Source organism: Emys orbicularis, chromosome 22, assembly GCF_028017835.1.
Source record: "Emys orbicularis isolate rEmyOrb1 chromosome 22, rEmyOrb1.hap1, whole genome shotgun sequence".
In the NCBI taxonomy this organism is placed as follows: domain Eukaryota; kingdom Metazoa; phylum Chordata; order Testudines; family Emydidae; genus Emys; species Emys orbicularis.
Genome location: NC_088704.1, coordinates 17,542,980 through 17,568,956, shown reverse-complemented (window position 1 = coordinate 17,568,956; position 25,977 = coordinate 17,542,980). Strand labels below are relative to the sequence as shown.

General features: G+C 40.6%; 1 protein-coding gene across 2 annotated transcripts in view; it reads left to right on the top strand.

The window, feature by feature from the left end:
* GNB1 (G protein subunit beta 1) overlaps positions 1-25,977 on the top strand; it is an 89,993-nt gene that overhangs the window by 31,206 nt on the left and 32,810 nt on the right. For both annotated transcript variants that reach the window (XM_065421172.1, XM_065421173.1), the window contains exon 2: positions 16,035-16,142. In XM_065421172.1, the coding sequence (XP_065277244.1) occupies positions 16,086-16,142 (57 nt within the window). In that variant the 5' untranslated portion in view covers positions 16,035-16,085. The remainder of the gene's footprint in view (positions 1-16,034; positions 16,143-25,977) is intronic.

Below are 25,977 nucleotides of genomic sequence, written 5' to 3'. Positions count from 1 at the left end.
ACTATCCATTTGAGTTTTGATTTGAAGTAGGCATTCGCATTATAGAGGTTACATTTCTACAGATTGTGTGCGCCATCTGTATATATGTTATACAAACAGTGAGTTTGCCAAACACACACATGGTCATGCACCTACATGGCTATGGTATGTCACAATGCAATCCAAATGCAGGTATAAGCACAAAGTTTCATAGAAGAGGAAGTGTCAAGACTTTGGAAGAGCTTGGTGTATACAGTAAGTAGGAAGCTGTTCAGGCACATGGAGCAGCATAAAACATTTTTTTTCTCTAAATTTTGAGTTTGTATTTTGAAGAGAATCTGAGAAGTAAACAGTTCTATATAGAATTAATATTGAATTAAAATAGATTAGCTCCATGTATATTTGACAAGCAAACTTTAATATTCTATTTGGTGTCTTGAGTGAGACCACACCCATGACTTATCTACTACTGTAGTTCCTGTTTGTAGAGCCATGTGGTATTGTGGCTGAATGCATCAACTGCAGTAGTGTACTGCACAATGAGATAAATTTACTTTTTAGACACACTCTTAAATTAGTAAAATTATGTTCATATTAGAATGATTTTATTTAAATTATGGGCTTTAATACATTTCCTGAAGACACTGTCTGTATAAGGTCATAAATGACAGATACAGAAAGGTGGGTGGGTGGCGAGACAAAGATAAAATAGTTACACAGCAACCTTTCCAATTAAATTACAGCTTTGTGGGTTTATCTGGAGGCTGGGTAAAAGGGGAAATGAATAATATACATCTGTGAGTTGGTAGTACAGACATAAATACATGCATAGTTATCAAACTCTCTACCATTTGCAGTTAAAAGTGACCTGTTTCAAGTTAGTATTGCAGCAGTATGCTCCTGAGATGAGCGAACTTAGACAAAAACAAGTCAGAACTCAGGTAGATACAAATTTGTTGAAGGCTCGGAGTGGATCAGTTCTATAAGTTCCTGTTGTTGAAAAATTAACTTTATTTTCCTGCAGCAATATCTTCACTTCCTCATAATAGAACACTTGTTTAGATAAACATCACCTTAATTTGATGGGCAAGTTGTTGTGAATTTCTCATTGCTACTGGAGAATTCTGTAATACAGACACTTTTTGTTCTACTCTAAAATATTTTGTCTAGATGTAATATGTATTAAAGAAAATGAAGAGTAGTGGACTTGTTTGTGTCTTGCTGACAATATTGAGGCACTGATGACTTTTCAGTAGATGCTTAGGAAACGTGCTTTCTATTTTAAATCACTAGAGAACAAGCATTAGCTGGTCGAGGCAGCAGTGAAATAACTTCAATTTAAATGGAAGACAACAATTTTTGAAATTATTCTGGGCTCAGTTGCAATATTACAAACTTCAGATAAATATTTTGCTAGCTCGAATGAATAAAAATCCTTAGCTTGTCAGGTATTTCAAGAAATAAAAAATTCTGTGCTTAAATTCTTGAGATCAGCCATTATATTTTGATTTGCTTTTATGCTTTAATATTCACCCCCAAAAAATGAAATATTAAACTAAAGAGTTGCCGAAAGCATTGGGTTCCTTTGCAGCCCAGGTAGGTTGTATTTGGGCACAGGTGGAGGTTCTCTGCTCTTGCTTTCCAAAAAACTCCACCTTAAAGGAGCCAACTCAACCTTGTACAGGCCTTCGAGGTTAATTGGTGCAGTCCCTATAAATGTAGTACTCTGCTGAGTTGAAAATATTTCATATGATTATGCTAAATGTTCAGTGTTCAGGTGTGGACTGCTTTTAAAGGCCTCCCTCAGGGTAATTTAATCATGATAAAACTCAAATACCAGTCTTTGGGAGGTAGCCAGTGTACATAAAAAACAACCTTAGGAAAGGGTGGAGGTTTGTATTCAGACAACCATGCAGCATGTTTGGCTCCTAAATCCTGTGTTTGAATGTGTTTATATTGCTGTGTCAGGAGGGTGTAAGCAGAATTAGAGAAGCACCTGTTCATACATCTGATGGCTTAGAGTGTTCAGTATATCATTGGAGTCAGTTTTTAAAAACTCTTTCTAATACAATTTTTAAAGCAAGTTCTTTCTATTAATTTTTTTTCCCATTTGAGTATATTTGGGGTAATATGGAAAATGATGGAAATCTAAAAGCATTCTTCAAAATATCTTTTCCCAAGGAAAAGTGATGGGAGGGAGTGTGTGTGTGGGGGGGGGGGGGGGGGGGATCTCTAAGGAAAAGACCAAGACTTATATTTAATGGATACCTCAATATTGATGACTTTCTAGTAGACAATCTGGTCAAGCTGTTACCAGTGTAACGATTCTCTTAATTTTTGAAAAACTGGGAAACAAAACTGGTTTGATAGGAGAGAAAGCAATTCTCTCAGTTTTCAGTAGAGAGGTTTTATCTCTGAAACTGCTATTTTTGTATTTTTGCACCCTCCAGAAGCAGTGTATTTGTTCTTAGTCCCAGCTTTTCCATCTCCTTTCCTGGAGGCGAAAGACTTGGGTATTTTGGGACATTACTTCCACCATGCTCTGCACTGTTGGCTGTCATCCAGCCATCTTGGTGCAATGATCTAACTGCCTAAACCTTGTTTAACACATTCTCCTTCTATGGTTTTATTTCCTTTCTCTACTGTTTTTTAAAAACCCATTCCTTTGACTTTGATGATGAGATGTGTAAGCTCTCCACTTACTAGGAGTAGAAATGCTGTTTCAGACAGGGCCTCCGGCAGTTGAATTACAAGAACACCCTCACTGAATCAGTGCTGTGGGGTGATGAAAATGAGCTCACCTGTAATTCTTAATGTTGCTTTTACAAGACTATATTTTATCTAAAAATGGAATCTTGTGGCACTGCAAATCTTTTTTTCTTCATGGTTTGTCTGGTTTGTTCTTAAGTACTAACTGCAGTGTTACATTGAAAATAAATTTTCCAATACCAGGGTTGCTTCCTGCAGCCATCGCAGGATACTCATGGAGTATCTGCTCCAAAAATTAAACTAAACTTCCTGCAAAATAGATTCATATAACTTTTTTGAGTTTCTTATAGTTAATGTGGACCTGGCAAATAACTTAGTTTTTATCCAGAGTGTATGAATGATCTGTGGCTTCTGTCCTGTACTAGGGAAGGTGTGGCTCAGGGAACTGCTGGAGTAAATGGATTTTAATTTGAAAATTAACATTACATATTATGATGTGCATCATTGTTATAGTTCCACTTTAGTTAGGGTTGTTTACTTTTAAATGTTCTCACCTAATTCAATGCCAAAAACTAACTGTTCAGCTTTTAGGAAGATGCGATCATAAACCAGCTGATTTCTTTTTAAAATGTGAAATGATTGAATGTGAGACAGAGAAATCTTCATGGAAATATATTTATACTCTGCTTTTGATGGCAGATTCAGAATCCCTCCTAAATTCTTCATCTTTAAATTAGAGTTTGGATGAGGATGACCCGTATCCTCACTAGCTTAATCTTAGTGTTGGTCACCAGAAGTGAATTCTCTAGCTAATAGTCTATTATACAAGCAGAAAAACACATTTAAAGATTGTGGGTAAACATCTTAAAATAAGTTAAGATTGTTACAAAACTAGCTTTTTAATCTCAGGTTACTGCACTTCAGTTTGCCTTCCTGCTTTATACTTAGTATAATCACCTATTATCCTGACACAGCAGGCTTAAAGATCTACTTTATCTGCATTGACACCCTTATCCGATATCTCCCTGCATAGTGAAGACAGTGATGTTTTAAACACGCAAATAGCTCTAAAGGAAGGTGGATGTCAATATCATCCACCTGGAGGAAGGCCACTAGTTAGTCTTATATGGTGCTGGAGGTACGCAGTCTTAAAAACCCCCTCAAAACTTCTTTGTACAAACAGTTAATACCCTCTAAACTGGGAGTATGGGGGGGAAATTGAAATACTTTGTAACTGTAAATCCTTTTCTTTTCCTCAGTACTACTTCTGGTGATTTTGAGGTCTTACCTCTTCCTCTTCTTGTAATTCCCAATATTTTGTTTTCAATTAAGACCAATAGTAACAGTCTTGTTTAAGTGCTGATAAGCTTTTCTTACTACTTTAATTGTTACTATTAGCAGTGCTTTGGAACTTAAGGCATGATACACATAATGCTAATGTTGAAAACAATGTTTTAACTTTTCACAATGCAGATTTTAGTGGGTGCTTACATATTTGTGAACATAATTTTTATTCTTGTGTAAGTGTGACAAGGCTTTTTTTTAAATCTAAATTATATAATTAGAATTGGCTGTTCTCTGCCAATGAAAAAGTTTGTGTGTTCTTAGGGTCACCTGAAATTTGTTCTTAAAGATGAATTTATCTCGAGTTCTTTTGACCCATTGTGTTAGTCTTAATTTTTAAAATCCTGATATAATAAATTTAAGGCCTTGATTTTTAGACTACATTGGGAATTGTGGGGGAATCAGCCCCTTTTGAAAATCAAGCCCTGGTTTTCCTTTTGCCTTTGAAGTAACTTGAGGCAATGCAGTATGGGTTGGGAATTTTGACTGAAAGCCAGAATCCCTTCTTGCCTTGTTATCCTGCCTCTGACAATGTCTCTTCTTGTGGCCTGGGCAAGTGGCTTAAGCTGTTTGTTCCAGCTATTCTATCTGTAAAATAGGGTTAACCACCACTTACCTCACAGGGGTGTTGTGAGTATTAATTTTATGCAGTGTCTTGAAGATGTAATGAATGTTCAGTATCTTTTTATAGGTAGTGCCTAATTCTTGTAATGACTTCTATTTAACATGAGAAGCTGCTTTGTCATGTAGTAAATTGATAAAATAGACGCACCCAATCAAGAACAGGTGATATTGGAAGGGTGGAGGTAGAGGGATGCAATCAAATACAGTGCTTATACATACACTTGTAATTGCCAACTACCCCATCTGTCCCTTAAACCATCATTAATTAATTTGCGATTTTTAAGCATCGTGGCAAAGGTGAATCTTGAAAGATTTTCAGAAGAGGGTAGTGGACTTACAGATCAATTCAGGGAGGGCATTCCGTGCACATGAAAGCCATAGGAATGTTTGTGTGAGAAAGTGACAAATAAGCTGGCAAAGGCTGATGCCATTGGAGCACAGAAGGGAACACATCAGACAATGTCTCCTCTGTGTGAAGTTAAGATTATATTTGATTGATAAAATGTAATTTTTAATATTCCTAAAAATTGCTTCAGAAGTGCTGTAAATGACAGAAATTGAAGTTATGGCCAGCCTTATTGATCTGTAGATATAGTAGAACCTTAGAGTTACAAACTGACCAGTCAACCACACACCTCATTTGGAACCGTAAGTACACAATCAGGCAGCACCAGAGATAACGACAAAAAAACTCATCTAAGTTAGCACCCACTGAATTGCTACATTGGTTTTGCTCCATGTTTTGAAGGTTTTCTCTGCAACCCTAATAGCTTGACTTCACTTTCTTTTTTTAAAAAAGCAAGACTGGAGAACAGTTGAGAGAACTGCCTGTGCCTCCATGACACTAGTCTTTCACACATACATCCTCCTATAGATGAAGAGATGAATAGTGACTTATATGGTTTTTGAGATTGTGTTCATCTCAGGTGTAGATGAATCTTCTCTAAAGCATCATCAGTGTATTGTTACTCCTGAGGGCATTCTGGGGCACAAAAAAAATAAAAAATTCTGCACACAATATTTGAAATTTTTGCAAAATTCTGCAAGTTTTATTTGTCAATAAATAAATGCAGAGACTCCAGCATGGCAGTGGGGAGCACAGGCCACTGGCTGTATGAAGGTGGGAGATCACCCTGCACTTCCCACCCCATGGACACAGACTCAGTGGTGAGGCTGCACCTGACCCTGACACAGCACAAGGCCTGGGCCTGCCTCAGAAACACCCTGGGGCCCTGCCCCTCTGCGCCAGGTACACCAGGTGTGGGGCAGGAAGGCTTAACCAGGCAGGATCCGATTGTGGAGGGGCTCAGTGTGGGGTGAGAAGATTCTGTGGGACAATCTGGGTGCAGGCAGCTCAGTGGGGTGGGGGGATCTGGATGCACTGAGGCTGGGGGTGGGAGGAGAGGGAGAGGTTCCAGATGTAGGGACAATGGGACTCTGCAAGGGCTTCCAGGTGAAAATGGTGGGGCTCAGCATAGGGGTCTGGGTGTGGGGGTCTCAGCAGAGGGGGGGTCTGGGTGCTGGGGGAGTGGGGCTTGGTGGGGTGGGGGTCTGGGTGCAACTAGTTGGGGGTCAGTGACGTGGGGGCTCAGGGTGGTGCAGGAGGGTGGGGCTCATCAGGGTGGGAGTTTGAGTGCAGGGAACTCAGTGGGGGGTGGTCTGAGTGCAGGGAACTTAGTGGGGGGTCTAACTGTGCAGGGGGCTCCAGATGCATGAGTTGAGGTTCGGTGGGGTTCGGGTATGGAAGGCTGGGGGTGTACGGGGTGAGGCTTGGCTTGGGTGTCTGGGTATGGGAGGTCCAGGTGGATGGGGGAGCAGCTCCCCCTACAGTGACCCCTCCCTCTGCAGCTGAGGAGCGATGGGGGCAGGAAGCAGAGGAGGATGCTGAGCTTCCTGCAGCTGGGGGAGGTTTCTGAGGGAGGGTCTGACACAGCCCCAGCTACTCCTTGCAGGGGAAGAGGAAGTCCTGTCCTCTCCTGCCTCCAGCCCAGTCCGGACTAGCAGCTGATCCTGGCTCGGGGTAGGAGCCACTGGCTGGGGTGTCCCCAGCCCTGCGGTGATTTACCTCTCCACCGGCTGCTCCAGGTGCCTGAAGTGATGTACCTGCACATCTAGGGAGTGGTGCGTGACTGCTCTTGCAGCATCCCTTTGCTTCCCTGGCAGTCATTTTTCTGCGGGGTAGCAAAGAAATCTGCGGAGGACATGAATTCTGCGCATGCGCAGTGACGCAGAATTCTCCCAGGAGTAACTTGTAGTTGTAGTCCAATCTCAGGAGGCCCTGAGAAATAAGTGAGACTTCTTTCATTTTGGATCAGAACTCCTTAAAGGAATGCTCTCAAGTTGATTTTTGTAATGATTGTTGTCAGAAAATTGAATACACCTCTACCCCGATATAATGCGACCTGATATAACATTAATTCAGATATAACACGGTAAACCAGCGCTCCGGGGGTGGGGGGGGGGGCACTCCAGCGGATCAAAGCAAGTTCCATATAACGCGGTTTCACCTATAATGCAATAAGATTTTTTTTGCTCCCGAGGACAGTGTTATATCGGGGTAGAGGTGTATTTAGAAGAATACACCTTAATATGTTCTGAAACTAATGAAAACCTGAAATATTATGGCTCTTCCCTTTTGTTTAGAACATCTCTTGTGTGGATCTTAAAGCTTCACCAACGAATTTACTCAGTCTGACTCCTGCTCTTCTACCCTTTCTTTCTGTATATAGCTACAGCTTGCTTCCTGTTCCATATCAGCTCTATTATTGTTGATATTGGTAAATGCCCTCTTGCAGGGAGTGTGAAAAGGAATGTGCCATCAACAAAAATGGAACTCAACTGATCACCCAAAAAGTGCTATCACCTGCACAAAATTAAAGAAAAATATTTTTTTTCATTTTCTCTGATCGTAATCTTAGCGGTAACTTAGAACAGTAGGGGCAGGGCCGGCTTTAGGCCGATTTCCCCCCGATTCCCCAGAATCGGGCCCCGCACCTTAGGCGCCTTTTTAATTTTTTTTTTTTTACTCACCCGGCGGCGGTCCGCTCTGGGTCTTCAGCGGCATTTCGGCGGTGGGGGGGGGGTCCTTCAGTGCCGCGGAAGACCCGGAGCCGAGTGAAGTGCCGCCAGGTATTCGAATCAGGCCCTGCAGGTCCTAAAGCCGGCCCTGAGTAGGGACACAATTTTTAGATGGAGATGTGACCTAGAATGTTGGTGTCCCTTTAGGAACAGGTGTTACTAATAGGATTTATAGCATATGATAGATTAGAATGGCATCTGCTAATCTGTCTAGTGGGTATAATATAGGCCCCCTGAGTGTGACTTCTTGTATGTTTCAAAAAGTACAACAGCCTCCTAGGACTTCACCAATGTTCAGTAGCCCCTAAAAACAGCTCTTCTCAGGAGATGAGATTAGTTTTGTGAGCACCATGTCTTATAACAATTTTAAGAGGTGAACTATCCAGTTTGTGTTTGGCAGTCATGTGGCAGGCATTAATTATTAACCTTTATACATTGATATGATTAGCACCATCAATAATACAGTCTAGCTGGATTATTTTACTTCTCCTGCATCATCACCAGTAATAAAGATAACTGCAAGCAAAATGATACTGTCAGTACTTTCTGTTTTTCTACTGAAGTTTTGAAACTGGGAATCATTCGCCTTGCACAATTTTTTTTTTTTTTTAAACTGGTTGTGATGTGTAGAATTTTTTTTTGTAAGATGAGGAAAATTTGAAATTGAATAAGTGAGATGCAGTAAACTTTGCCACACTATCGCTCCTCCTCTCTCCGCCCCCCCCCCCCAACTTTCTAGAGTATAACCACACACTAAACCTCTGAAGAGGCTATTGCAGCCTATGCCAAGTAGATTAAAGAATGATGTATTTTAAAATAGAGCTGCTAGACTTTTTCACAACTCAAAACTTAAGGTAAATGTCAATCTGTGTATTAGATTGAGCTAAGTATAGTGCATTTAAAATTATTTAGATTTCGTAAATTAAAATTATAGTGCTAGTATGATTGGACTTAAACAATACATCACTCCTTTCATTAGTGTGTCACTGTTGGTTACGATGAGTGAGCTTTATCTTCAGGGCAGAAACATTGTACTGGGGCACTCTTTATTGAGCTTATTTCCCCATTCACAATAATTATTTTGTGTTCCTGTTGGTGTTTGTAAAGTTTTTAAACGGCTACAAATTACAGTACGTAGTTGGATATTTTAATGCTCAAACACTACTACTGCAGCTGTATAGATAACTTACCTGTTGCTTATTTTGCAAAAAACACACGAAGGTAACTTCTCTTTCCTCTGTAGGAGAAATGGCAAGAATCCATTACACCGTAGGTGGTGGTTCTTCAGAAGTCTCCAATACCTAAATATATTGCTTGCACATTTTTTTCCTCTTAGTGTTTAAAAAATGCAACTTTGAGGTGCAGCAAGAGTATTGAAATAGTTTCTTGTGATAAGAGGTAAAAGCCTCCATATGTTACATTAATAAGTTACCAATATGATGTCTTATCTAGCTTCTGAATGTGGGAAAAGGGGCGATGAAGTAACAATGTATGTGGTGCAAGTAACTGAACAAATTAAATGAGGGACTTGGGTCATTTGAAGTTGCAAGGAATAATAAACTACCTTGTCAAGTGTGTATTTTAATGTATCTTATTAAAAAAAAAAAAAAAGAATTAACTCCAAGATATATTTTTGTCAACAAGATTAGGGGGATTTAGTCTCGCAGCAGAAAGACTCAATTAAGCAGTTCAGCTTATGGAAGGAGATTTTGAATGAGTTCAGTGAAGGTGTGATGAAGTGGTGTGTGGTGTTCTGGAGGACACGGTAGCACATTCAAGGGAAAGGGAGGTAAGTGTGAGATTGATGGATAATACCTGTTTGTTTACCCACCCTTCCCCCCAGGTGATAATTTTGAAAACAAAATGTATGTATATGGTTTTTTGTATGACTACAGAATTATTGATTCAGGAGCAAAAAATTTTCAAAACCACAGAAATTGAAGTACAATAATGTCTTCCCAGTCAAGCTGACAGCTTCTACATAGCAGTGTAGCCAGTTCAGTGCTTTTTAAAGCTTTTTTTGCATGGCAGTTTGTATTGTACTGGTCCATGTATGGAGAGCAAGGATAACTAATTTCCACACAATGCCCCTTCCAGTTTAATAACCTTACATTTTGGGGTTAATTGCCTTTAAAGAAAAGGCTAATTTATTTTGGAGCCTCAAAAAGCTCTGCTGACTTGTTTCTGTATAGAGCCACAAAAATATATTGTGATGTTTGATTCAAATTAGCACAAAAGGTATATATTCCCCCTCCCCTGAGGTTTGATGATAGCATAACATTTACTTTGTGAGACTTGGTAAAAAGGGAATGGAAAAGTCACAAAGATGGTTGGCAGGCTGGCTGGCTCACCCATAAATCTTAAACCATCTGTTTCGAAGAACCTCTGTATTCTGATGCCCATGGCTGGGTTAGGCTTTTCATTTCCTGAGTGTTAGCCAGGGAGTTCTCAGTCATGTTGGCAGGAGTTAAACTTCCTGTTAATATTTAAACCAAAAGAGGGCCTGCAGAGGAAATGGGAAATGTGGGTTAAACAGTTTTTGTGACATTGTGCTAGAAATCAAGTTTGGGATTTGGAGTTGTTTGTAATGTATACTGGCTGATTTTTAACTCTGAATGAAGGAATGTGTTTAATTCACTGTTGTGATGTAATTGTGTTAATACAATATATTGTGTTGTAAAACAGACAAGCATCCACATTTTTTATACTTTTAGCTGTGGAGTGCCATGAAATCGTATAGTATTTGCTTAATTGAAGCAGTATGTCTAGAGGCATGTGAGTAAAAATCTGGACTCTTTGGTACTATCTTGACTATGCAACTCACTTGCTAAATATCATTGGCAAGTTGTTTAAATGTCTTGCCTCCGTTTGTCTGTCTGTAAAATGGGGGCAATAACCTCTGTACACTCATACAAGGTAGCTTATTGTTTGTAAAGCACTTTGAGACCTTTGGATGTAAGGTGAAGTGTTCATTAGTACTCTAGATCCTATATTGAGGAAACAACATGCTGAGGTTTTCACTAAGCTCACAAAGTGCTTAAGTAAGGCACTTTTGAGCTTAGATGTACTGTAGATAAGGAAGGCTGAATTCTGCGGGAGTACCTGTCTAAACTGCACAGTGAAAAGTGTACTAAAGAGAGATGTGACCCTGAGGCAAAGGCTCCTGTAGAGACCTTGACTCAATGCCTGTGAACCTTGGAAAAAGTATGAAGAGATTTGGAAAGCTGCTGTGCTCTTTCATAGGATACATAGGAGGTACCCCTGTTTAAATGCACCTTTTGGGATGCAGGAAGAGAGGCAGGCAGAGAAAGAAGTAAAGAGGAGTGAAGTTAGGAGTGTCTTCAATATAAAGAGAAAATTGTTTGACATCGAGAAAAGCTAGAAATGGAACCCAGCTCTTTACTATAGTAGAACCAAGTCTTATCTGTTAAGCACGTTGTGTATCAAAGATCTGACCTTCTATACATTTTGTATTTTTTATCATTACTATTTACATGTATATATTATATTGAATGGTGAAAGGGTCTGTTTCCTCTTTTCCACATGACCTACATAACCGCTTCAATCAAGATTCCCACAAAGAGAATATCTTAAAAAATAGTTAAGATTACGGATGGTGACCAGCCACTCACCCCAACCCTTAAAGGTCAGGAAATGTCAAGTTTAGGTATCCTTACAACTCTTAACTCCCCATCTCCCATCATTCACCACTTTTACTGTCAGATTCCCCCTCCTGTAAAGAAGTCACATCTCTAATCATTAACAGTAAAACAATGTACACACCACATTCCTCATGATCACAAAAACGTTAACTCATATTCAGCAACATTAACACATCTTTAAACACTCATATGCTGGTAAGTTAATGTATGATGTGATGGTTTCTTGTTAGAAAATATAAGGTTGCAATCAAGATTTCACAGCATAGAGTGACTCCATTAGGAGTATGGCGTTGTGTAGTATACCTATGTGTTGGAGGTTTGTGAGACCTATAGAAGGGTGGGCAGCGTCTGTCAGTGAAAGTGGTGCATGTAGGAATTAAAGTATGTTAAAGGAGATTCCATCACTGGACCCTTCTTATCTTAACTTTTTTAATGAAGACTTTTCTTTGTGGAAAGAAATGCATGTACATATTTTGGAGTGTCTTAACATCTGTAGACTTGTCCACTAAACTAACTATTTAACATATTGGGCTATACTCACTTCATACTATTACATTTATATATTTAATGGCTATATGGCACTTCATAGTAATGTCCCACTTCAGCTGGTTTACACATCTGCAGTAGTATCCTTCATTGCACGCCTCGTTAAGCAATAAGGCACAAGCATGAAGGAAACACATCTGGTATATCTTTAAAAACTGCTGAATGTATTCAAATGATCCAGAATGATCCAACCAGGCTCAGTCACTGTAAGGTGAACTTCCTCAACATTATTCTGATCTTGGGATCCGTTTTGTCTTTTTTCAAGACTTTTAAAAGAAAAAAAACCCCCATTATTTCAGTAAGTAAGTGAATATAATTCCATTGTTTATAATCTTATAATTTCTGGCATGAGTAGAAGATTGGAACCATGTTACACCATGTGCTGTAGCGGGGACAGATATGTAGCTAGTCCTTTGCCTGCTGCTGTATTTTCCATACCAGACTTTTTAAAGATAAAGCTGCAGTGGCATCAGCAGGACCTAGTGACTGGAGTAGGAGACTGGAAGCCAGAAGACCTGGGTTCTATTCTTGATTCTGTCATTAAGCTACTGTGACCTTCAGCAGATTGTTTAACCTGTGGACCTTAGTTTCCCCCACCTGTAAAATGAGGACACCACCACTTCATATAGGTGAGGAGTTGTCTGAAAGGTGCAATACCAGAGACTATTATTTCTGCTTGATGGTAGATATTTCTATATTCTTGACCAGCTAAAATGGGGCTAAACAATAACTTAAAATTGTTGTAATTGAAGTCTAACTGATCTGTGGCGAAGCTGAAACGTGACAAATTTGACGCCCTGTATGCTAAAGAACACTGTTTAGTCAAGTGCCTGTATTGCTCTGAAGTGATTTTCATTGTCAAAATTGCAGTACAAACAACTCCAAGCAGAGAGAGCTGAGCTGCAGAGACAAAATGAGCATTGACTGCTCTGTTCTCAAGACTGGTGTGTGGTTCAGCAGATGAGTCCCTAGTACTGAACTCAGAGTGGAGAATATTCTGAAGGGAAAGAATATTCCAAAGAAAACAGAATGGTGAATATGGGTCAGAAGGATAGTGGACAACATAAGGTTCTCAGCAGGTTTTGTTTTAACTGGATTTGAATGGGCTACTAAGCTGAACCAACAGTCTTACAAGGGCTTAACTATGACCCTGGAATCTGAAGGGAGAATGAGACCTAGTTCCACATTAACACAGCGTCTGGGCTCTGGAACAGTATGACTGGAGATTTTTTTGGTAGGAGCTGACTCAAGTTTCTATTGTAAGTATATTTTGGACTGCTGAGGAGAACAGTATATTTGTAAGTAATGGTGTCAGAAGTTTTGGACATTTGATATTTGTCTTGATAGATTCTGGGAGCTGTTTAAAGTTCTGAGGTACTTTAGAGTAGTTTTTACGATGATAGAAAGCTGTAAGAAAGCAAAAGGATGACCCTATTTAGAGAGCATTAGCACTTTACTTTCACGTCATCTATTTTCCACTTCTTTACTGGTGAATTTGAATCTCTTTGCTTGTTGAGTTGCCTTCACTATACCATCTCATCGCTTATTGGCAGGGGACTTTGCAATTACCTTTATCTTTCCTCCTGGGAAGGGCTACCTATGAGGTTTTTGTTTTTGTTTTTTAAGGCAGATTAAATCCCAATAGAATAATATCTGAAGCTGCTAGCACAGCATTTGTGTTCTTTAGTGGTGAAGGATCAGTTCTAGTTACCAAATTACTTTTTCAAAAATAAATACCAGCTCTGTTCTTTAGATTTTCATACATGCTAAAATAGCCCTTAAAGGGAGAAACAAATATGACAGCAGTTTATTAGCTCAAATTTAGCAGCCTTGCTAAATGAAAGATTTGCTATAACATATATAAAAACTATAACAACTAAACACTGTTCTTAAAATAAGTCTTTTAACAAGTGCTCTAATTTAAGAATTTAGCCCAGCAATAATGTCATATTTATGCTATTGAAGTATTTTTAAAAGGTTAATTTATTGATTTAATCTGCCTATAAAATTGAGCTTATGTTGCACTCTTATGTTGGCTCTAAACTTCTGACACAGCCATATACCTTGTTCCCCCCCAGCTAAATGTAAATTTCATTAGAATTGCTACTGTACCTCTGCAATTTTACATTAGTGCCTAGTTACTACCACGTTAAAAGAAACTCAGTTTGGGGGTAACTATGAATTTTTAGGCCAGAACACTAAAGGAAAACGATAGTTTTGTTTAGGAAAATATTTCTATTAAAGGCAAAGTATTGTAAACTTAGCAGAAGATATTTAAATGGTTTGAGTAACATCTTGTAACGAAATTGCCTTTTGTGGGAAGTTCATGGTGGTTCAGGGATGGTGTTTTAGCTCTGTCTGTTCTAGATTGTTTACAGACAGTCTCCTCCTAGGATGCAGCAGCCAGAGGCATGTATGCTAGCCAATAACTCAGGATCTATACTAGGAAAACCAGCTATTGCAGAAAATGGCTGTCAGCAGCAGGTTCTCCAACTCATTAAACTGTGTAATTGATACTGTAGACAGAATGAAACTGTGTTAATACTGTTATAGAAAGTGTGAATGAGATCTGAGGTCATTATCCTAGTAGACAACCATTCATTGCTGTTCTAAAACAATTGCCAGAATTTCTTTTGGAGATGAGGGCTTTGTGTTTTCTGAACATTACTACAATTTCTATACACTGATTTTAACAGTATAAGAAGTTATATCTATTGTCATTTTCAAAGTTCAGGAACGCGAAGATTTGATTTGCTGAAAGAGGTAATGATGTCCTAAAGGGTAGCAATTAAAAGTAAGACAGTGTCCATTGATAATACATGCATAAAATATGCATAATCTATTATGGCCATACAGTAGAGGAACAGAGGAATCAAATTTGTAATCAAATGTATATGACTGGCAAACAATGAACAGCAGCAGCATGGACAATACTAAATATGGAAGATCAAGACAGCTTCTAAAATACCTCATTTGCTTTCCACAAGTTGATTTTCTTTTGACAGTTCTGAAGTAATTTAGTTGAACTCCTAAAGCAGGTATAAGTCATGGTAGCCACAGATTTTTGGGTGAATTTTTTTATGAAACAGTATCTAGAATACATCTCAAAACAGAGAAATGGTGTTACCTAGATATTTGTATTAAGTGGAACTTGTTTTGTTTAGTCCTCTGTAGTGGCTAGCCCCACCCCAATTATGTACTACATGAAAAGCACTACAGTGGGGCTCTGTGACAAGCGTGAGAACAAATGTAATTGTATAAAACGAAACATTTTAATATATTTAATCTAATTTCTGTAAGTTCATATTTGCTTTTCAGTTACATCACAGGATAAACAGAAAGTATATTCACAGTAGAAATTGCACATAACATTACAAATATCTATTCCAGTACGACTTGAATACCTAGCAAGAGAAAACTAAATGAAGTTCCCCGACAGGTACTTCAGAATAATCTCCAGGGCTTCTCACCCAAATCTGCTGTCCCTTTGGTTTCTTCTGCCTCATGGGGACCTGAACAATCCCAGTTTACTCAGCTATCCAGACAGTATTCCTCACAATCACCAAATTTCAGGAAACTTTATTGTATTGTCCTATTCCTGGCTTCTCAGTTTGTTACTCCAGTCTATAAATATTGGAGACATCTTTATCTTTTCTTTGATTAAAAACAAATCTTCCACTGATACTTGACACAGAATTTCACCCCAAGGGAAAAAGGGTTTATCACAATTAGTGTTGTAAAAAATCAGCATTTCGCTCATGGAGTGTGACAGCTTGTGCAAAGTGCAATCAAGAAGATATTTTTTGGTAGGAAAAATGCAATAGGACCTGAGGGAAAGGAGAGGAAACAATCCTACACATATTTTATTAGTCATGGGCATAAAGAACGAAACAGTAGATATGAAGGGTTGTGACTGTACCTTGTTCTGAATAGATTTGAGAAATGTGGACCCACTGAAGCTGACTTTACCAGTCATTGTTAAATTCTGGGTTGAATTCTAGCTATGTTGAAAGGACATTCTGCTCCATTAATTTATCAAACTTTTTTTTTTTTTTTTTTTATTAAATAAATCCTCGTGTGTCTGTATTTCAGATTTCTGATTGTCTCAGAGGTGGCAGTGAAGCCCACCTTTAGCACAGGAAGATGAGTGAACTTGACCAGTTACGCCAGGAGGCTGAGCAACTGAAAAACCAAATCAGAGTATGTATTAAATCAAATCAGTATGTGTATTTAGGTTAACGCAAGTGATCTTTATGCCAGTTGTGTCCTTTTAGGAACAGAATGGGAGATGGACAAAAATGACTTGTTTATTAGGCTGAATCTTTCACAGTATATTTCAGAAGTTAATGTATGGGATATCTTATAAACGTAAGCACAGGTAACTCCATAGAAAGTTGCTTTTAGCCATTCCAATTTCCAGTAAGCTTTATGATTGAGTCACACAGAATAATATAAGCGTGTACAGATTATATTTAAAAGTATTTCTGTATCTTACACCAGTCCTTAAGGCCAGTATATGTTTCTCTTGAAACTTTAAGCTGTCCAAATGCATCAGGTTTGAGTATCTGATATTTTTATGAAGCTTTCAGATAGATAATATCTTGGTTTAGTATTTTGGATCAGTAGAGTCTAGTACTAAACAAATAATTCATCGCTCGCCATGAAGTTTACCATGAATAAACTTCTTCACAACCCTCCTCAGAAAGTAGTTTAAAAAGATTGGCTGAAGTACTACATTATATTTTATTTACTGTCTAGATTTTACTTCCTGCTTATGCTCAAAGGTTTACACAAGCATAAAACTAGGTCATCTTGTTTCATTGGTGTTAAGTTATAGATCACAATAAATATACTCTGGTTCTTTCTGACTTGCTGGCACATCTACTCACCATGTATATGCTGAGTGAAATAAAAGAGAAGTGTTTTAATATTTCCAAAAAAGGATTATTGTCAAATGGACATTTTGTAGGTTTCTTTCAAAAGGATTTTATGAAACTTAACATGAACAAAATTGTTCCCAATGTCTTTTAATTCTTTGGAAACAACACTAGTACATTCTGTCTATAGTGCCCTTGTTAGATTGTAAACTCTCTGTGATAGGGACCATATTCCGCACCTACTTAAACACCTATGTAACTGAGTTCATAATACTGTTATGGCTATGTGTAACTTGCTGCTATTGCATGGCTCTGTGATTTGTTTGTAAACCGAGTAACTTCTTTAAAAAGTGTGAAAAGATTTTTTAATCACTTATACAGTTAAAAATTAATATAAGAACAGTAAAATGAAACCCCAAACTTCAAGTGATTTTAATATAATTTGAAATGTTATTGGGTTGGTGATTTGTACACCAGTCTTCATGTCTCTGCTATTTGGGATAGCAGGGCTGCTAAATCAGAAAACTGGCATTCATGTGGAAATATACAGACACAAGCACAACTGGTTTTAAGTGGGCTGATATGGTCACTTTTTTTTTCCTCCACATTGTGAACTCCTTCCTTTCAGCCCCACACCTCTTTTTAATTTAAAATGAGGGAGCAGCAAAGACAAGTGTCCCAGAGTTGAGAGGGAGAGGATGTGAGTAATTGTAATTCCTGACCTTAATTTCAAGAGTTCACATCAATAAATATCAATGTACATTGAAATTAGATGCCATCAGTACTGTACAGTAAACTGCATGGTTGGACCTCACCAATGTAATTCTGCAGTTTGATTTTAAAGCCATCAAAATAAGAGTAGGATTACATTTTTCTTAGATGTAGCACATTTTACTAAGAGTTTAAATGGTATGTCAGCTACTGCAGGGGGATTTCAGGGTTACTTTGTAAAACCATGCTAGAAAACTGAAGAGGAGGTTAGGGTATCTTTCTTGACTAGAATAGAATTCACCCTCTTCAAATGCTGCTAATTATCCCACCAGAGTCAGTATAGTCCCAGGGCTCATAAAATTATTTCTGAAGAGCAAATGTGCTGCCTTTTAATGCACCAGATTTCAACAAGTGTGGGTTTGTTTTTTTTTTGTTTTTTTTTTTTAAAGTCGTTGGGTTAGAATACATGTCTCCCTCATGTCAAGATTCTCCCCACCCCTGAACACTGATGGCATAGTACAGTATATTTTTTTAGGAACAATGTGTAAACCTTTCCAGTGAGTACACTTAATGAAAGTGTGTTTGCCAGGTGTTGTTGCCTCCCTTCATAGTTATTTTTAACCATTTTTGTAAATGAGAAGAAATTCCAATCTCTGACCCCATCCTAAGTCACACACAGCTGTGTTTCGAACTGTGCTCAAGACTTACAACAACATAGAGGGACAGTTTTGTGGAGCCTCCTTGTTAAAAGGGCAACAGTGCATCACTGTAAAGTATACAACTTGTATATTGTTAAACTATGCTGTTAAAGAACACAATTTTTGGAAGGGATTTGGGCGCTTTACGTACAATAGTTTTGGCCAAACAACTTTAGATCATAAAATCTGAGCATCGCTGTTCAAGGGAATAGAAGTCTCTACGCATAATGCATTACATATTCAATAGTTCTTCAATTATGTTGTCAGTGAGAATCCCAGAGTAGGTACTCATGCATGCAAGATTGGATTCTTGGAATAGCAGTGTTGGCAGCTGTGCATATGCCTCTGGCCTCCTCATGCTCTTGCACAAGGGCATAAAGGATGGAGTGGCTGCGACTCTTTCACACTTTCCTCTTACTGCTTATGGCAACAAGACAAGTGAGTGTCTGACACCCTATTCTTTTCAGAGATCCTAAGCCAGTTAACTGAAGGATGTTCCTTTTATTTAAAAAAAAAAAAAAAAAAAGTCCCTCAATGACCACACCACGCCCTGCTGAACAGCAGGACAAGACGCTTCACACCAGCTTGCCACATTCCATGGTGGAATCAAACCCTCGGGGTTTGAAACCTGCCCATCCTGTGACAGATGGATCCCATCAAGGAGGGTCACAGCAAATGTCTCTTCTGCCAAGGGGAGAGGCACATCCTGGTCAGGTGCTCTGTGTGGAAGTCCTTTTCCTCCAGCATCTACAAGCTCAGTTCAAGCTACATATGCTAGAGTGGTTCATGCAGGTTACTGCAGACCCAGCGGTGACAGTCATGACCACGGCAAGACCACACAAACCAGTGTTGGCCAGCACTCCCTCGAGCACACATCACACTCTGGGATTGAACAGTGGAAGGAAGGTGGGTGAAGAGGACTCCAATAGGTGGTGTCAGCAGCATCACTGCTGACCACCTCAACGTCAGTGAAGTCTGCTGCACACCAGACCGTGGCACTGACTACCCCAGGACTGATGGACTCAGCACCTGTACTGACTGCCTCAATGCTGGCACCTCAGGCATTAAAGCAGATACCTATGCCTGCTCACAAATGGGACACCAACTCATGTAGCTGAACCAAGCTTACACATAGCTCCAAGACCAAAAGGGAGTTCCAGAGAGGGACATGAAACACTCATCTAAGGACAAATCGCCCAAGCAGTCGGGCAGAATGAGAGACCTGGCACCGGTACCTGTGATGGAGGTGAGCAAAGACCTGAGAGATGCCTTGGAGGAATCCATGTCTCTGGAGACGTTCCTGGTATGACAGATGTGAACCTGCTCCATAGCACCTCTTGGTGCTGCCTTTTGAAGAGGAGGTAGTCTCCTTCTTGCCATTGCTGACTTATTCCTTCTTGCCTAATGGCATGGATGGCTAGGCCACACTGGAACTGGATGTGAGTACATAGGAGCAGGAAATGACAGGGAGGCAACAATGACCCTGGCTTCCACCCAAGGAATCCTCTTCAGGGCAGTGACACCAGTCCCCATGCAGAAAGCTTTCAAGGACCTCCTGTCTCAAATTGCAGAGACCCTGCACATTGGGACTGCGTTCATATAGGAACAGTCTCATGAGCTATTTAATATTGTGAGCGTGACACCACCAGCCAGGATCACCCTCCCAATTAATGAAGAAATCCTGGAATCGGCCAAAGGACTATGGCAATCTCCAGCCACTCTTACCTCTTCTCCACTTGCTTGGGGGAGGAAGGATCAGCCCCCCCACCCCACCCCACCCCACCCCACCCTGGGTTTTGAGCACTTCTGAACTCACCTGAAATAGCTCTTTGAGAAAATCATTTATGCAGCAGTCAGAGAACCTTCTCCTAAGACCTCACTATAATCCTCCAGAGGCTCATTGAGTCTCCATTGGAGTCTCTCGCAGAATTTTCCTTCTACCAGCACACACTGAAGACGGTTTGTTTTCCTAGTGGCTATCACTTCAGCCAGAAGAGTGAGTGCACTTCAGGCACTTATGGTCTCATATGATATTCCAGAGGGACAAGGTGGTGCGAAGACCTCACCTGAAGTTCATTCCTAAGGTGGTCTCAGAATTTCATCTAAATCAGTCAACCTTACTGTCGTCTTCCTGAAGCCATGTTTAGCACTGGGAAAAGAGAATTTGCACACGCTTAATGTATCCAGGACTTTGGTTTGTTACATGAATGGGGCAACAGTCTGAACTAGCCTGTCAATCTAGCCATAGCAGGGCATTCTAAAGGTCAGGTGACTTCATCACCAAGAATATCAAAATGGAGGACAGTGTATTTCTCCCACCAAACATCAAGGTTCACTCCTCCAGAACACAAGTAACATGCCCTAACTGTTTCATGTACATGCCAATATTGGAAATCTGTAAGACGGCAACGTGGAGTAACCCTGTGACATTTGCCAAACACTATGCCTTGGATTCAGCTGCTATATCGGATGCTACGTTCAGGAGAGAAATAAGTCCATCGCTGCTCAGTTGGTACAGCTAAGACTCCTCAATCTCGCCATCATGAGGGGATGCTGGTTGCAGTTGAATCCACACTGATGCATATTCAAAGAAAGAATGGCTCTTTGAGATGTTATCAGTATGGATTTCATGACTCCCCTTCATCCCCACTTTGCAGAGTCCTCATCTACCATGGGCTTCAGATTGAGAGGGAACTGAGGGAATGTCATGGCTGTTCTATCCTTTGTCTTTGGGACATGCCTGTTCAAAAAATTCTGATCTTGCACACAAAGCATATGCACATCTACAGTAAGTTCCACACTGACAACATCTAGAAGATCCCCAGTATTGCTGTGGAATAAGTAACTGTTCTTTGCAGGGTGTGATCAATAGAACTTTCCATAAACAGAATTTGAGAGCAGAAAATGAATGAGAAACCTTGTGTTGTACTGGGTAAAAGTTCCCATTTATTTAGAAAAGTGGAATATATTGTATTGCACCATGAAAATATGCAAGTATCCTGTGATTATAGTATAGACTTCATGGCAGCACAAATATAAACAGACATGGATTTATTAGTATGACAGAGTTCACTTATTTCCCTGTAGTTTTTGTTTAATATTGTCATCAAGTGACTAAGAGCAGAACCGTGGATACGTATTTAAGATTAAATCCTGTTATGATATAATTTAAACATGTCCTTGTGTCTGTGCATGCACGCGCTTTTGAAGAAAGTTCAAATAGAGTAAAGAACCTTCTCAAATTGTTGCCAAATTGCATGGATACAGTTACAGAAATTTAAAGATGGAAAAGATGTACTCGTTTAATTTCCTTGGGGCTGATTTCAGGATTGTTCTTTAGGTTACGTTTTCTCATGCTATGTCTGTTCTAGTTTGAAGTCTCCAGAAGTGAGGCTTCCAACCCTTCCCTTGGGCGTTCCACAGTCCAATAGCTCTTGCTGACAAGCAGTTCATATTTAGCCAACATTTCTTTTTCTTAATCCCATTACTTGTAATTCCCTGTACCTTCCTACACTTATCTCCATCCAGGGTATTTACACCTTTCATAGATTCATAGACTTGAAGGTCAGAAGGGACCCTTATGATCATCTAGTCTGACCTCCCGCATGATGCAGGCCACAAAATCTGACCCACCCACTCCTGGAATAATTCTCTCCCTTGACTCAGCTGTTGAAGTCCCCAAATCATGATTTAAAGACTTCAAGTCGCAGAGAATCCTCCAGCAAGCGACCCCTGCCCCATGCTGCGGAGGAAGGCGAAAAACCTCCAGGGCCTCTGCCAATCTACCCTGGAGGAAAATTCCTTCCCGACCCCAAATATGGCGATCAGCAGAACCCCGAGCATGCGGGCAAGATTCTCCAGCCAGACCCACATTGACCATTGATACTAATTACCAGCGATTGCATGTTATTGACTTATTGACTAAAATCACGTTATCCCATCAAACCATCCCCTCCATAAACTTATCAAGCTTAATCCTAAAGCCAGAGAGGTCTTTCGCCCCCACCGTTTCCCTCGGAAGGCTATTCCAGAACTTCACCCCTCTGACGGTTAGAAACCGTCGTCTAATTTCAAGCCTAAACTTCCCGGCGGCCAGTTTATATCCATTTGTTCTCGTGTCCATATTAGTACTGAGCTGAAATAATTCCTCTCCCTCCCTGGTATTTATCCCTCTGATATATTTAAAGAGAGCAATCATATCCCCCCTCAGCCTCCTTTTTGGTTAGGGTAAACAAACCGAGCTCCTCGAGTCTCCTTTCATACGACAGGTTTTCCATTCCTCGGATCATCCTAGTGGCCCTTCTCTGTACCCGTTCCAGTTTGAGTTCATCCTTTTTAAACATGGGAGACCAGAACTGCACACAGTACTCCAAATGAGGTCTCACCAGCGCCTTGTATAACGGAAGCAGCACCTCCTTATCCCTACTAGAAATACCTCGCCTAATGCATCCCAAGACCGCATTAGCTTTTTTCACGGCCACGTCACATTGCCGACTCATAGTCATCCTGCGATCAACCAGGACTCCGAGGTCCTTCTCCTCCTCCGTCACTTCCAACCGATGCGTCCCCAGCTTATAACTAAAATTCTTGTTAGTCATCCCTAAATGCATCACCTTACACTTCTCACTATTAAATTTCATCCTATTACTATTACTCCAGTATACCAGGTCATCCAAGTCTCCCTGCAGGATATCCCGATCCTTCTCCGAATTGGCAATACCTCCCAACTTTGTGTCATCCGCAAACTTTATCAGCCCACTTCTACATTCGGTTCCGAGGTCAGTAATAAATAGATTAAATAAAATCGGACCCAAAACCGAACCTTGAGGAACTCCACTGGTAACCTCCCTCCAACCTGACAGTTCCCCTTTCAGTACTACCCGCTGCAGTCTCCCCTTTAACCAGTTCTTTATCCACCTCTGGATTTTCATATCGATCCCCATCTTTTCCAATTTAACCAATAATTCCTCATGCGGTACCGTATCAAACGCTTTACTGAAATCGAGGTATATTAGATCCACCGCATTTCCTTTATCTAAAAAATCTGTTACTTTCTCAAAGAAGGAGATCAGGTTGGTTTGGCACGATCTGCCTTTCGTAAAACCATGTTGTAATTTGTCCCAATTGCCATTGACCTCAAGGTCCTTAACCACTTTCTCCTTCAAAATTTTTTCCAAGACCTTGCATATTACAGATGTTAAACTAACAGGCCTGTAGTTACCCGGGTCACTTTTTTTCCCCTTCTTGAAAATAGGAACCACATTAGCTATTCTCCAGTCCAACGGTACCACCCCCGAGTTTACAGATTCATTAAAAATTATCGCTAACGGGCTTGCAATGTCTCGCGCCAGTTCCTTTAATATTCTCGGATGAAGATCATCCGGTCCGCCCGATTTAGTCCCGTTAAGCTGTTCGAGTTTGGCTTCTACCTCGGATACTGTAATGTCAACCCCCCCTCCTTTATTCCCCTCCGTTACGCTGCCTCCATTCCTAAACCCTTCATTAGTCTCATTAAAGACCGATGCAAAATATTCGTTTAGACATTGTGCCATGCCTAGATTATCCTTAATCTCCACTCCATCTACAGTCTTCAGCGGTCCCACTTCTTCTTTCTTTGTTTTCTTCCTATTTATATGGCTATAAAACCTCTTACTATTGGTTTTAATTCCCCTCGCAAGGTCCAACTCTACACGGCTTTTGGCCTTTCTCACTCCATCTCTACATGCTCTGACCTCAATAAGGTAGGTTTCTTTGCTGATCCCTCCCCTCTTCCACTCTTTGTACGCTTTCTGTTTTTTCTTAATCACCCCTCTGAGACGCTCGTTCATCCAGCTCGGTCTAAATCTCCTGCCTACGATCAGTTTTCCCTTTCTCAGGATACAGGCCTCCGACAGCTCCTGCAACTTCAACTTGAAATAATCCCAGGCGCCTTCCGCCTTTAGATCCATAAATATGTTAGTCCAATCCACTTCCCTAATTAGTCGCCTTAATTTATTAAAGTTAGCCCTTTTGAAATCGTAAACCCTAGTCTCCGATTTAATTGTTAATCCTTCCATTTAGTTTAAACCGAATTAGCTCATGATCACTCGAGCCAAGGTTGTCTCCTACAACCATTTCCTCAACGAGGTCCTCACTACTCACCAAAACCAAATCTAGAATGGCATCCCCCCTCGTCGGTTCAGTAACTATTTGATGAAGGAATTCATCAGCTATTACGTCTAGGAAGATCTGAGCCCTATTATTGTTACTAGCATTCGTTCCCCAATCTATATCCGGGAAGTTAGTGTCTCCCATGATTACACAGTTCCTGTTAGTATTTACTTCCCTAAAAACATTAGAGTTCTCTGTCCATATCCAGGGTAGATCCTGGCGGTCTATAGCACACCCCAAGCACTATCCCAGGGGAGGCTCTAGTAGTTTTTTTACCCAATGTGAGTATTGCCCAGACAGAGTCGGTCTTATCCATTCCATCACTTATTATTTCTTTACAGTTTACCTCATTATTGACATACAATGCTACTCCCCCACCCTTACCTTTGTTCCGGTCGTTCCTAAACAGCACATACCCTTCCATACTTGTACTCCAGTCATGACTACCGTTCCACCACGTTTCGGTTATTCCTACAATATCCAGTCTCATTTCTCGGACCAGGAGTTCCAATTCCTCCATTTTGTTACCTAGGCTTCTCGCATTGGTGTATAAACATCTTAATTTATGCCGTTTAGCCTCCCTCACATTAGTTATCCAATTTGGTACGGACACCGTACCGCCAGTATGACCTATTAGTCTAGTATCCATCCCCCCCTGTCTTCCTTATGTCCAATCTCATCCCCCCGGCTATATCCGTTCTTGTCTCGTCCCCTCTTTCTCAATGTTGTAATTTGGCATGGAGATTAACTGGACATCTCCCAACCGTCTTCCCCCGAATTCCTAGTTTAAAGCTCTTTTGATGAGATGAGCCAGCCTCCCTCCCAGAAGTCTATTTCCTTCCCTACTTAGGTGAAGTCCATCCCGTGAGAACAATTGTCTGTCCCCGAAAGCCTCCCAGTGGCCATACATCCCAAAGCCTTCCTTATAGCACCACTCCCTTAGCCAACTATTTATCATCACAATCCTGTCAGCCCTTTGCTGCCTTTCTCTAGGAACAGGCAGAATCCCACTGAAAATGATCTGAGCCTCGATTTCCTTAAGCGTCTTCCCCAGCCTGGCATAATCTCCCTTGATTCTCTCTAGCGAGAACCTAGCCGTGTCATTCGTTCCTATGTGAAGGATGATCAAGGGGTTCTTACCTGCTCCTTTTAGGATCCTTTTCAACCGCAGGTCCACATCCCGTATCTTAGCGCCCGGCAGACAGCACACCCTTCTGTTCTCTGGGTCCGCCCTGGTCACAGGCCTGTCTAACCTCCTCAGTAAGGAGTCCCCAATCACATAAACCTGCCTTTGCCTGGTGACAGTGCGATCTACTAATCTATCCCCTGTTCCCTCTAGTCGCAACCCCTGTCCGTTCCTATTTTCCCTTATAGTCCCCCTTATGCCACCCTGTACCGTTCCGGGGTCCAGATTTGGTGCTGTCTCCATCAACTCCTCCCCTCTTTCTATGGGACTAGCCGCTCTTCTCTTCTTCCTCACCCTTCCCCCTTCAGTTACAAACTGCTGCACCCCTTCCTCGTTATCCAAACACCCAAACCTGTTCCTGAGCTCTATTTCTCCTTCACTGACCCTCCTTTTCCTTGGCCTGCTTCTCACGG